This window comes from Salmo salar, chromosome ssa16, assembly GCF_905237065.1.
Source record: "Salmo salar chromosome ssa16, Ssal_v3.1, whole genome shotgun sequence".
NCBI classification, from domain to species: domain Eukaryota; kingdom Metazoa; phylum Chordata; class Actinopteri; order Salmoniformes; family Salmonidae; genus Salmo; species Salmo salar.
This window is the reverse complement of record NC_059457.1, coordinates 79,633,965-79,648,243: the sequence shown is the minus strand read 5'-3', so window position 1 is coordinate 79,648,243 and position 14,279 is coordinate 79,633,965. Positions and strand designations below refer to the sequence as shown.

Genomic DNA, 14,279 nt, shown 5'->3' with positions numbered 1-14,279 from the left:
TTAAAGAAGGATATAATGACAGTTTACATAGAAATCCTAGTCGGTCAACTTTCACACAGCCAATATTGTTTAGAGGGATATAGATGCTCTTCCTTGATTATCATCTATACAGTTGTGCTCTAATATATTGGCACACTTGCAAGATTCACTATTTCTTCAAAAAAATAAGTTGAAAGTGAAAACATCTGGTGTTCACATGTGTTTTTGTTTGACTTATAACTGCACAGGACCAAGAAAATAAATTCTAAACTGAAATTTCGATTTTTCACACAAATGGCCTGGACTAAAGGTGATAAGTTGCAGTTGCCTACAGGGTCAAAATAGACATTCGACCAGTTTTGAAAATAGAAACCACAATATTCTGCTGTATTGCACTCCATTGTAAAGTGCAAGGGTGCCGATGTGTTAGAGCACAACGGTAGATAAACATGGCATCTTGATTTAAAAAAAAGTTGTGTTTATTTGTCATGCGTAATAAATCTTACAAGAGCTTTTACATTAAAGTCAGCATTAAAAACTGTAAGAAAGTTTAGAACAAGCATTAACAATTACAGGCATAATTAATTAAGTCCAATTCCCCCAGGAAAAGTGACCACACATCCAAACAAGAAGAAACGTTCAGGGTTGAGTGGAACAACATAGACTGAAGATCAGAGGCAGGTACCAGTTCACTGTTTCTCTCATCTCTATCAAATGCAAAACGTTGGAAAACTTTGAACCAGCTACAGTACTACACGCTCCCAAGGAGATGTCTGAATACCTAATTTCTGTAAAACTTCATCGACAGAGGGCACAAGATATTCTCCAAATTCCCAGAGTCTTCTGTCGAGGACCAGCTGCTCATTGGTCCAGCTTTCTCTCTGAGCCTCTTTCACCTGCATGATCTTACACACGTCGGACGGAACCCTGACAGAGTCCCCATAGCTCTGTGTCACCTCAAACATGGCCGTCTGCAGCACCAGACGGGGGTTGACCACCATCTTGTAGGAGCGGAAGTCCTCTTCAAGAACAAGCTCTCTGTAGACGTAGTCCAGCAGATCCACCCCCGGCGCCCTCCTCCGTGTGGAATGGTCTTGCGTTGCAGTACTGGCTGTGGCAGGGAAGAGGTGCGTCTCCATCAGGAACACGGCTGCGTCGGGGTGCTGCCCCTGCAGGTCCTCCATGAGGGGCAGAAGAGAGCTGTGTGAGGCCGGGACCAGGAGCTGATCAACATCAGCCAGGAGGACGTACCGTGAGCTGTACATGTTCCTGTAGATGCACTCGTTCATGATGGTCAGCTGGCCATTGAGGTGGATATCCCCTTCCAGCTCCTGGGCTTCCCACCCAGTAGAGGGCTTGAGGAAGTGGGCCAGCCAATCACCTCCAGAGTGCCCTCCTCTGCGTAGTACTGGAGGACCTTTTCCAGATCAGGTCCACAGCTGGTGAGGTAGAGGACAACCCTCCGCACCCCCAGGAGCTTGTAAAACTCCATGGTCTGGACAAACTGTTGGACGTTGTTGTAGTCTCCAAACATGCTGGACATGCACATGGTGAGATAAAAGGGGAAGTCCTCCTCCCGTCGCTCCCGGTTCTGGATGCTCAGAAATGTCCGGTTGAGGGTGTCCTCGATGTCGAGGGATGTGCCTAGAGTGACGTGCGTGGCGTGGCATCCTGGTTCTTCGAGGCAAAGCATGTCTGCGGCCACATACGGGTAACCATAGTGGACGCTGTGCGTTACGAGAGCAGCTGGAGCGACCTGGGGGGAGTGTCCTAAGCAGCACAACACACAGTACAGAGACATGGGTCGGTCTCTGTTGACCATTTCAATGATGCGCGTGGCTCCCTCTTCCCTGTGGTCCTGGTATGCAGACACCATTAGATGAGTTGAACCCTTAACTGGTGTTATAGTCTCATTGGCTGTGTGAAGAGGGCAGGTAGAGAGAACAGGGGGAGGAAGGGAGTGAGCTTGAGTAGAGTTGGTCCTGAAAGTCACCAATGGGGAAGACAGTGTGACAGATACTGTGACAGACAGACACAGGATGATCAAAACCACTTTCCATTTCTGACTCCTGGATTGGTGCACATCAGCCATTTGACCTGTTGGAGACCTATAGGAGGATCATGTCACAATCAACAATCAACGATGATAACAACAACATTATCATCATCATCACAACATCCTCACTATCCCTGTCATAATCAAAACATTGACAGGGATATTATCAGTGATGCACTGAACAATCAGACAGGGAAAATCCAGGCAAACTGGCTTTCAATCAGCTTAATCCATCTGGTCCACCCCAATCATATATCCTGATATCTCCATACTTACATGTTGGCTGTGTGATCCTCCACCTCCTGGTCTGTTCCGTCAGTCAGTGGGGCTGTGGGGGAGTCTCTCATCTCTCTGTTGTCAGGAGTATCAGGGGGGCAGTCAAGAGATTCAGGCTCTGGTCCAGATGACCGTGCTGCTCTTCTTCTCAACATCTCCAGGAGAATGAAGGGGGGTTCTGACGGCCAATCAACACAGGTTACATTAACACTAAAACTGCTGGGCCTCAAGGTCCCCCCTTTAAACTAATGAGCAGTCATTCTGACAGCAACATTCTAACAGTGTAATTAATACATTTTATATACAGTATGCCAAAGCAAAAATAATCATTTGGTTGTGTTTATGGAGGCCTTGGGTAACAACATTAGAATACCATTTTTTAGTTTGTCACTGTAGGCTGTATGTACAAACTAAAAAACACAAACATTCAAGCGTTACATCAATTTCATTTGTGGAGTGACTTTGTTAAAACTATGAAACAGAAAGCATATGTATTGGAACATGGTAACAGTGTTTTTTTATAAAAACGAAATAAAAAGTAAAATACCTCAACCACCCAGACCAGTCAAGACGCACGGTCAAATGATGACAACATCAGTAGCCTAAGCATCATTATAAGGGCCAAGTGGCCTTGATAAATAGTGAAGCTCAATAATGGCATTATAATGAGTATAAGTATCACATGACAGCAGTCAGAAATAGTCAATTATTGCCAGCTTGTGTGTCACGCCCTGACCTTAGAGAGACGTTTTATTTTCCTCTATTTTGGTTAGGTCAGGGTGTGATGTGGGGTGGGCATTGTATTGGCTGAGTATGGTTCCTAATCAGAGGCAGATGTCTATCGTTGTCTCTGATTGGGAATCATCCGTAGGCAGCCTTTTCCCCACCTGTGTTTGTGGGTAATTATTATTTCTGTGTGTGTTTTGTGTGCGCCTCAGTTGCGTCACATTCGATTCTGTTTACCTGTTTATTGTTTTTGTTCGGTTTCACCTCAATAAAAGATGTGGAATTACAAGCACGCTGCGCCTTGGTTGATTTACGACAGGGAGTTTGAAGATAGCGAACGTGACAGAATTACCCACCACAAGAAGACCAAGCAGCATGCGCCTACGGGGAAGACGAGGTGGACATGGGAGGACATCCTGGACGGCAAAGGATCCTGGACGTGGGAGGAGATCCAGGCCGGAAGGGATCGCCTCCCATGGGAACAGGTGGAAGCAGCGAGGGAGGATTAGCAACGAGATCGGGAGTCACGGCAACGACGGAAGCCCGAGAGGCAGACCCCCAAATTATTTTTTTGGGGGGGGGCAAACGGGGAGATTGGCTGAATCAGGGTTGAGACCTGAGCCAACTCCCCGTGCTTACCGTGGGGAGCGTGTGACTGGTCAGGCACCGTGTTATGCGGTGATGCGCGATATATCTCCAGTGCACATTCACAGCCCGGTGCGCTCGTTGCCGGCTCCCCGCATTTGCCGGGCTAGAGTGAGCATTCAGCCAGGAAGGGTGATGCCAGCTCAGCGCTCCTGGTCTCCAGTATGCCTCCTCGGTCCAGGATATCTTGCATCGGCTCCGCGCACTGTGTCGCCAGTGCGCATTCACAGCCCAGTGCGTCCTGTGCCAGCGCCCCGCATTTGCCGGGCGAAAGTAAGCATCCAGCCAGGACGGGTTGTGCCAGCTCTACGCTCGAAACCTCCGGTGCGCCTCCACGGCCCAGTATATCCTGTACCTGCCCCACGCACCCGGCCTCCAGTTCGTCTCTCCAGCCTGGTACGCCCTATGCCTGCTCCACGCACCCAGTCTCCAGTGCGTCTCTCCAGCCTGGAAAGCCCTGTGGCAGCTCCACGTACCAGGATGTCAGTACGTTTCCTCAGTCCAGTGAGATCCATTCCGGCTCCACGTCCGAAGCCTCCAGTGATGATCCATGGTCCGAAGCCTCCAGTGATGATCCATGGCACGACGCCTCCAGTGGTGATCCATGGCCCAGAGCCTGTAGTGATGATCCATGGCACGAAGCCTCCAGTGGTGATCCATGGCCCAGAGCCTGTAGTGATGATCCATGGCACGAAGCCTCCAGTGAAAATCCATGGCCCGGAGCCTCCAGTGATAATCCATGGCATGAAGCCTCTAGTGATGATCCATGGCCCGGAGCCTCCAGTGATGATCCATGGCGCGGAACCTGGAGTGACGATCCATGGCACGGAGTCTGCAGCGACATCCCCTTGTCCGGAGCCTCCAGCAACGGTCCCCAGTCCGGAGCCTCCAGTCCAGAACCTCCAGCGGGGGTTCCCAGTACAGAGCCTCCGGCGACGATCAATGGTCCGGATTCACAAAAGCAGAGGGATCAGCGGGCGGAGCGGGGGCTATGCCCCGAACCGGAGCCGCCACCAAGGATAGATGCCCACCCGGACCCTCCCCGATAGGTTCAGGTTTGCGGCCGGGAGTCCGCACCTTTGGGGGGGCGGTACTGTCACGCCCTGACCTTAGAGAGATGTTTTATTTTCCTCTATTTTGGTTAGGTCAGGGTGTGATGTGGGGTGGGCATTCTATGTTGTGTATTTCTTTGATTTGGCCGAGTATGGTTCCTAATCAGAGGCAGCTGTCTATCGTTGTCTCTGATTGGGAATCATCCTTAGGCAGCCTTTTCCCCACCTGTGTTTGTGGGTAATTATTATTTCTGTGTGTGTTTTGTGTGCGCCTCAGTGGCATCACGTTCTTTTCTGTTTACCTGTTTATTGTTTTTGTTCGGTTTCACCTCAATAAAAGATGTGGAATTACAAGCACGCTGCGCCTTGGTTGTTTTACAACAGGGAGTTTGAAGATAGCGAACGTGACATTGTGCTTGTGTGTATTCACCAATGGCATCAGTTGTATTTCATTAACCTCTCTAGGGTAGGGGGCAGTATTTGCACGGCCGGATAAAAAACGTACCCGATTTAATCTGGTTATTACTACTGCCCAGAAACTAGAATATTGATATAATTGTTTGATTTGGATAGAAAACACCCTAAAGTTTCCAAAACTGTTTGAATGGTGTCTGTGAGTATAACAGAACTCATATGGCAGGCAAAAACCTGAGAAGATTCCTTACAGGAAGCGCCCTCTCTGACCATTTCTTGGCCTTCTACACTCTCTTTATTGAAAACTGAGGATCTTTGCTGTAACGTGACACTTCCTACGGCTCCCATAGGCTCTCAGAAGGCGGCAGAACGGTGAATGATGACTTTGCAGCCCATTGCTGAAAAACAGTAGCGCATTTGGATAGTGGTCGATCAGAGAACAATGAGACTGGGGGCGCGTGCACGAGCCGACACCATGTTTTTATTTTTTCGTCTTTGAACGAAAACAGGGTTTCCCGGTCGGAATATTATCGCTTTTTTACGAGAAAAATCGCATAAAAATTGATTTTAAACAGCGGTTGACATGCTTCGAAGTACGGTAATGGAATATTTCGATTTATTTTGTCACGAAACGCGTCGGGCGCGTCACCCTTCGGATAGTGTCTTGAACGCACGAACAAAACAGAAGATATTTGAACATAACTATGTATTATTTTGAACCAAACCAACATTTGTTATTGAAGTAGAAGTGCATGGGAGTGCATTCTGACGAAGAACAGCAAAGGTAATCCAATTTTTCTTATAGTAAATCTGAGTTTGGTGAGGGCCAAACTTGGTGGGTGTCAAAATAGCTAGCCTGTGATGGCGAGCTATCTACTCAGAATATTGCAAAATGTGCTTTTGCCGAAAATCTATTTTAAAATCGGACAGTGTGGTTAGATTAACGAGAGTCTTGTCTTTAAAATGGTGTAAAATAGTCATATGTTTGAGAAATTGAAGTAATAGCATTTCTAAGGTATTTGAATATCGCGCCACGGGATTCCACTGGCTGTTGAGTAGGTGGGACGATTTCGTCCCACATACCCTAGAGAGGTTAAGCTGTTATCCCTTGTTCTAACAGATGACAAAATCTTCATAACTTTCACTTGCTTGTCACACGTTGACATACTTTGTTTGGTTGTAGTGTGTAAAAGTCTCCTGTTTTCTCTTTATTGTGTCCCTGTCATCTTGTCATTCTTCAGCACTTGTGGAGTACAAGGCTGCCAAGGTGCCTTATTTTGCGCAACGGGAGGGAGCTCCCATCTCACTTTCTTCATGGTGCCAGCCAGACTTGTTTTCTTTGTAAGCAACTTGTTCGCCAATAAAGGAAAAAATTGTCCACAGTGACATTCCTCCCCCTGCCAAGGTAAGGTTCCACAAGCCTCATCACCACATTCTCCGACACTCGCTTACCTGCTGCCCGATGTTGATATTGTACAATTACGCAAGCTCTCACTGTGTAGCCTACTCCGAGTAGGCCAGAGTAGATCGCTAAGACTGCTTTGATTCGGTGGACTGATAGGGTACATACTGTCATGACATTGCCCTCTTTGGGTTTTCTAGGCACCATCCCCCTACCTGTCTCCCCCACCCAGGCTCTGTGAGAGAGGTCGTAAATTCCAAAGGGAATGTCCTGCCTCATGGCCACAGTTTTGAGACAGAGTGGTTTCATAGAGGACAAAGGAATTTCTTCCACATCACAAAGCTTGAGAACCGAACAACATTTATTTTCTGGAGAAGGTATAAAAGATCGGTGAAGAATCCAGCTATGAACTGGTCCGTTTGGTACAATTTTGTGAAACTCATGAGAGACAATACGGCCACATTACCATGGCTCTGTTTGTATAGTAGCCTCAGTTGTGAGACTTACATCTAATGGTTGTATAAAATGAATTTATAAGGATAAAGCTATTTGGAATATGTTGGGATGCTTGTAAGATGTTAATGTGAGAGAATTGTATTTTCTGTTTGAAGTTTCACCAAGTCCTTGGCACGCCACCAGGGACACAGACAGGACAAGGCGTCATGTGACAGCCTTTTCTACGTTCAGTATATAAACCCACCCAGGGTTTCTTTCCCCAGACCAGCTTACCTCAATAATGAGAGGGCCAAGGTTTGACCATGCATTCCTCTTACTGAATTTAACCATACCACGTGGTTAAACTCTTAGACTATTGATACCGATAGAATAAGAACAAGTCTTTGATATTAATTACTAGTCTGCAGCTAGGAATTCGGTATCATTGAACGCGAAGACCGCCGAAACATCTCTCCTATAACGACATGAACGAATGTCGCTTTGAATTATCCATTCTAACCGAGAGAGAGAGAACGTGAGGACAAAACTCTACAACAGAACAGAACTTTTCAACAAAGATCCCGACGACACACTGAGCGTAAATATATATATTGATTGCAATTGTTCCCGAATGAGTGAGCATTCATGTGCAAAGGATTAGCATTTCAATTGTTATAATTATGAACTCTGTAGGGCCTTCTCAGCTGTAGGGCATCCCCTACCTCCCTTTTGTTTAACAAGCCGCCATGCCGGTTTAGCCCACTAGGGTACATTCCTCTACCATTTCTTTGTAACGATACCTACTGTTTTGTATGCCTTTCTGTGAAGTACTTAGTTTAGTAAATAAATGATTTTAAGACAATTGAAGACTGGGTTCGTGCAGATAACCAACAATTTACGATGTTTGGAATGAGACTGACGAGGTAAAGAATACATCATAAATCAGAAGACTCAGATCAGATATTATGATATCTGAAAGTTATATTAGGAAGATTATAACTTTGTAATCTGAATATTTTCCTTGGTGCCCCGACCTCCTAGTTAATTACAGTTACACGATTAACCTGTTAGGGCTAGGGGGCAGTATTGACACGGCTGGATAAAAAACGTACCCGATTTAATCTGGTTACCACTCCTACCCAGTAACTAGAATATGCATATACTTATTACATATGGATAGAAAACACCCTAAAGTTTCTAAAACTGTTTGAATGGTGTCTGTGAGTATAACAGAACTCAAATGGCAGGTCAAAACCTGAGAGATTCCTTTACAGGAAGTGGCCTGTCTGACCATTTCTGGAACTTCTTTGCCATCTCTATCTTTTACTAAGGATCTCTGCTCTAACGTGACACTTCCTACGTCGTCCATAGGCGCTCAGAGCCCGGGAAAAACCTGAATGTCGTCATCCCAGCCCCAGGCTGAAACACATTATCGCCTTTCTCAAGTGGCCGATCAAGGGACTCTGGGCTTAGGCGCGTGACCTGACCGCCCCCGTCTTTGTGATTTTTTTCCTCTGTTTGCCAAAAAGGAGATTCCCGGTCGGAATATTATCGCTTTTCTACGAGAAAAATTGCATAAAAATTGATTTTAAACAGCGGTTGACATGCTTCGAAGTACGGTAATGGAATATTTAGAATTTTTTTGTCACGAATTGCGCCATGCGCACGACCCTTCTTTACCATTTCGGATAGTGTCTGGAACGCACGAACAAAACGCCGCTATTCGGATATAACGATGGATTATTTTGGACCAAACCAACATTTGTTATTGAAGTAGCAGTCCTGGGAGTGCATTCTGACGAAGACAACAAAAGGTAATCAAACTTTTATAATAGTAAATATGATTATGGTGAGTGCTAAACTTGCCGGGTGTCTAAATAGCTAGCCCGTGATGCCTGGGCTATGTACTTAGAATATTGCAAAATGTGCTTTCACCAAAAAGCTATTTTAAAATCGGACATATCGAGTGCATAGAGGAGGTCTGTATCTATAATTCTTAAAATAATTGTTATGCTTTTTGTGAACGTTTATCGTGAGTAATTTAGTAAAATGTTAGCGAATTCCCCGGAAGTTTGCGGGGGTATGCTAGTTCTGAACGTCACATGCTAATGTAAAAAGCTGTTTTTTGATATAAATATGAACTTGATTGAACAAAACATGCATGTATTGTATAACATAATGTCCTAGGGTTGTCATCTGATGAAGATCATCAAAGGTTAGTGTTGCATTTAGCTGTCTTCTGGGTTTTTGTGACATTATATGCTAGCTTGAAAAATGGGTGTCTGATTATTTCTGGCTTGGTACTCTGCTGACATAATCTAATGTTTTGCTTTCGTTGTAAAGCCTTTTTGAAATCGGACAGTGTGGTTAGATTAACGAGAGTCTTGTCTTTAAATAGCTGTAAAATAGTCATATGTTTGAGAAATTGAAGTAATAGGATTTTTAAGGTTTTGAAAATCGCGCCACAGGCTTCAAGTGGCTGTTACGTAGGTGGGACGAATTCTTCCCGCCTAGCCCATAGAGGTTAATCAGTTTAATCGCGTAATAATAATTACAGAGTTATTTGATAAACATGTCTTCAAGTTAATGATGCCAAAGACACGACAATACCATTTTAAGATTAGAATTAGAATGGATCAATATAATACAATGTTCTGCCCTGTGTGAGAGCAAAATTGCAAGATTGTTTTAATACTGTAATTGCATCAAATGGTTGTAACAGAATAGACGGTTCTAATAACTATATTGTGTCTGTGTGACCTGAAAGTGGGCCTTTGGGAGATTTAACAACTGACAGGAGATTTACGATGTCTTTTGGGTGATAAAACCTAAAGAGACCGCATTCTAGATCATGAGTTAATGTTTCTGTTCTATAAGGTACCAGGGAGAGATGACCCCAGGGCCAGACCTTGGTCTCTATACAAAGATAACTGTTTTTCCAGCAGATACTGTCTGCTGTGAATTACATTCCATACATCTGTTGTTGGTCATGTAGACTGAAAGGGGTGTATCTTGACTCAAACTTGTGTGATAAGTTTGTCTCTCCTCATTTGACAGTAAAGAAATTAACCACCACACCTGTTCTTCATTCACAATTGGTGATTACATAATTATGCATCGTTCTCTTACCCTCGCTCATCAACTCACCCATTCTCTCATCATACTTTACTTCATTTATTTCATCTGTTGTTATAAGTCAGTGGTCACCAACCTTTTCTGAGCCAAGATCACTTTCGCAGTCAAAAAGCAAGCCGAGATCTACAGCTCAGAATAGTTTTTCAACATGACTTAAAACATGTAATATTAATCGAATAAAACCAGTTCTGTAGGAATGAGGTTTGTGCAGTCGGCCTAATACATTATCACAGCATATTGACTATATTCCTGGCCTGCCAATATTGATCTTCTCAGACCATATTATATTTCAAAATTCAAGCTTTGATAAGAAAATAGATCAGTTGGTGTAGCATTTGTGAGGCACAGCTGAGCATATATTGAAATAATTGGCTAATAAATAGCTATTTTATTTTACTGGACTGATGGTACCTGCATGTGATGGTCATGGTGCTTTGAAGACAACTGGGTCCTCTGAAAAAAACAAGGTAAAATCATTACGTCTGTAAACTTCGGGTCGGAAAGTCGGAGCTCTACAAAGATGCCCGAGTCTCTGAGTTGGATGACCGTTCAAAACGAGTTTCCCCAGTCAGATCTCGTTTTCTTCCGAGTTCACTGTTATCTTGAGCGCACTGGAGTTGTAAGTCGGAGATTTCCAAGTTCCCAGTTGTTTTGAACACGGCATTAGTCTCAGCGGAGGGAGGGAGAGAGCAGCAGAAGGTCCGCCTCTCACAGTCCCTGATCTCTCTTTCCTTTCCTCCGCTGAGCCTGACCAGAGAGAGGGAACAGTCTTCCACTTGAAAATCGAGTCGCCTCAGGCAGAACTTCATGTTGTTCCCATGACCAGAGAAAGTGAAATACTCCTCGATATGAACATAAACACAACGAGATGTTAATAACAGTACAAACGCAGGGCTATTGATACACTTGGCTACTCTTCATGCAGCACCAGTGGAAGTAGAGAGAAGCACGTCGTATGATTTGTAATAGTGTTGAATAACACGTATGTATGAACTCACTCATAAAAACAGCTTCTCTTTGTTGTTTTCTTTGACAGTCTCTCTCTGGTTTTAAAAGTTATGACATCTCACGTAGGCTAGTATCAAACTTGTGTCTTGGAAGCTGTAGGCAGGCAAGGTGATTTGAGCTATCCGATTGGCCAGCAGAGTAGTAGCACTCCATTTAGCCACAGATCTCCCAGTCCACCGGGTAGGGAGAGTTTAATATTCTAACACCGATAGTGTTTTTATAGAGACTTATAAAAATGTGCTTCTTCTATAGAAATAGGTCTTGCCTCTCACTAAATAGTAGAAAGCAGATTACTCAGTCGATGTTCCTATCGGTGCTAGACTATGGCCGTAGACTATGGCCCTGCCCAGGCCTGGTCTAGACTATGGCGACATAAACTATATGAATGCAACTGCCACTTCATTAAAGCCGTTAGATGCAGTTTATCATAGCAAACTGTGATTTGTTACAGGTGACAAACCGACTTCTTGCTTCCAGACAAACTAAACACATTCTTTGCCCGCTTTGAGGATAATACGCGGCCTGCTACCAAGGACTGTGGGCTCTCCTTCTCCGTGGCCGACATGAGTAAGACATTTAAACATGTTAACCCTCGCAGGCTGCCAGCCCAGACGGCATCCCTAGCCACGTCCTCGGAGCATGCGCAGACCAGCTGGCTGTTGTGTTTATATTCAATCTCTCCCTATCCCAGTCCGCTATCCTCACATGCTTCAAGATGGCCACCATTGTTCCTGTACCCAAGAAGGCAGAGGTAACTGAACTAAATGACTATCGCCCCATAGCACTCACTTCTGTCATCATGAAGTGCTTTGAGAGACTTGTCAAGCATCATATCACCTCCACCTTACCTGTCACCCTAGACCCACTTCAATTTGCTTACCGCCCAAAAAGATCCACAGACGATGCAAACGCCATCACACAGCAAACTGCCCTATCCCATCTGGACAAGAGGAATACCTATGTAAGAATGCTGTTCATTGACTATAGCTCAGCATTCAACACCAGAGTACCTTCCAAGGAGAGGATCGTGGACATCAGGAAACAGCAGAGGGAGCACTCCCTTATCCACATCGACTGGACAGCAGTGGAGAATGTGAAAAGTTTTAAGTTCCTCGGCGTACACATCACGGGCAAACTGAAGTGGTCCACTCACGCAACAGCGCCTCTTCAACCTCAGGAGGCTGAAGAAATGTGGCTTTTCACCTAAAAGCCTCACAAACATTTACAGATGCACAACTGAGAGCTTCCTGTCAGGCTGTATCACCACCTGGTACGGGAACTGCACCATCCACAACCGCAAGGCTCTCCATGGGTGGTACGGTCTGCACAACGTATCACCGGGGGCAAACTACCTGCCCTCCAGGACACCTACAGCACCCGATGTCACAGGAAAGCCAAAAAGATTATCAAGGACAATAGCCACCCAAGCCACTGCCTGTTCACTCTGCTATCATCCAGAAGGTGAGGTCAGTACAGGTGTATCAAAGTTGGGACCGAGAGACTGAAAAACAGCTTCTATCTCAAGGCCATCAGACTGTTAAACAGCCATCACTAACACAGAGAGGCTGCTGCCTACATACAGACTTGAAATCATTGGCCACTTTAATAAATGGATCACTAGTCACTTTAAAAATGCCACTTTAATAATGTTTACATATCTTGCATTACTCATCTCATATCTTTATACTGTATTTTATACCATCTTGCCTATGCCGCTCTGTCATTGCTCATCCATATATGTATATATTCTTATTCCATTCCTTTACTTAGATTTGTGTGCATTAGGTAGTTGTGGAATTGTTAGATTACATGTTAGTTATTGCTGCACTTTCGGACCTAGAAGCACAAGCATTTCGGGAACCCTCGCAATAACATCTGCTAACCATGTGTATGTGACCAATACAATTTGATTTGATTACATCTAAGAGGATATGTTGTGGCGAAATCGTGCACGAAGCCTTCACCGTGCGCTGTCACTTTAAGAGCGCAGCAGCAGTCAGGGACGGGGAAATAAAGATGGCTCTTCCGGATTTGTGTAGAATCTCTCGGTTGGCGCTGCAGTTTTGACAGCGTATGCAACTCTGCATAAGTCTTGTGTCGTTTCAGCGTGCTTAAAAGTTCTGAGTTTGATCGCCTTTGTTACCGCGCTACTCCTGACGAGTTGGAACTCTGCTTCCCTCTGATCTCATGGATTACTAGCAACATTGTTGCAAGCTTTTGTCAAACAAACAACAACTAAGACCATTTCTCTATCTCCTTCAGTGCTTTACACTGAAATAATTGCTCGCTTTGTGCTGCGCTCCCTTTTATGTTCAGTGCCTTTGGTGAACTAATAATGCAAGGTATGACAGACATTTTAGTTAATGTTGTGTTCATCTTTTTATCAACTTAAGTTCTTGTGAACAGTACACGTTTTGAACTTCTATTTGCTATTTATGTCCTGTAGGCCTCACTGACCTGAGCTCGTAAAAAAAGCATAATGTATGGATTATTTTGACTAACATATACTCAGGTGAAACATATTGTGCTATTTATCACAGGCTACTTTGTCAACGTTTTACAAGGACTCTCTCCTCACCAGTGTCATGATCAAGAGCCTCACTTACAGTATATCGTTTGGTCATTATGCTGCCACAGAATGAATTGTGAGCATGACCTCAAAGCTTTATATACCAGAGCTGCGAGAAAAGTTCCATATATTATTGAAACAATGTCGCGAGTGAGTGCCAACAGGTGTGGTTCCAGTGGGGGAAAGGTTCCTGTGGGGGTTGCCATGGAAGCCAAGAATGGGAGTGAGGTGTGTGTCTGCTCAAACACACATGCATGTGGGGGTCTGGGAAAAGTGTGTCAATTTTATGAATGGGCATGTGCCTGAACTCAATTTTATAAACTAATTGTAGTCTCACCCATTCATTTGTAATGACCGGGAATACCACAGGTGTACACAGTTAAATACCCAACATGTAATGAAAATCAAATGTATTTTGTGTGGACAAAGTCATGGAACCTTATGACATTAAATTAACTACATTTTTCAGAGAGAGAACTTGTAAATCAGTCCAATTCAACCAGAAACACAGCAGGTGGGTTAAAGGGAGGTGAGGTTGTGTGAGTTTGTTTGAACAGTATTGATTTGACATTTGGCCAAGAA

General features: G+C 44.5%; 1 protein-coding gene across 1 annotated transcript; it reads right to left on the bottom strand.

The window, feature by feature from the left end:
* Positions 1–1,273: 1,273 nt before the first annotated feature.
* LOC106591456 (uncharacterized) lies at positions 1,274–11,435 on the bottom strand. Its single transcript, XM_045696718.1, has 3 exons — positions 11,119–11,435; positions 2,312–2,489; positions 1,274–2,087 (listed from the first exon to the last, which is right to left on the bottom strand). The coding sequence occupies exons 1-3, from the start codon at positions 11,120–11,122 to the stop codon at positions 1,274–1,276; spliced, it is 996 nt and encodes a 331-aa protein (XP_045552674.1). The 5' UTR covers positions 11,123–11,435.
* Between the last annotated feature and the right edge of the window lie 2,844 nt (positions 11,436–14,279).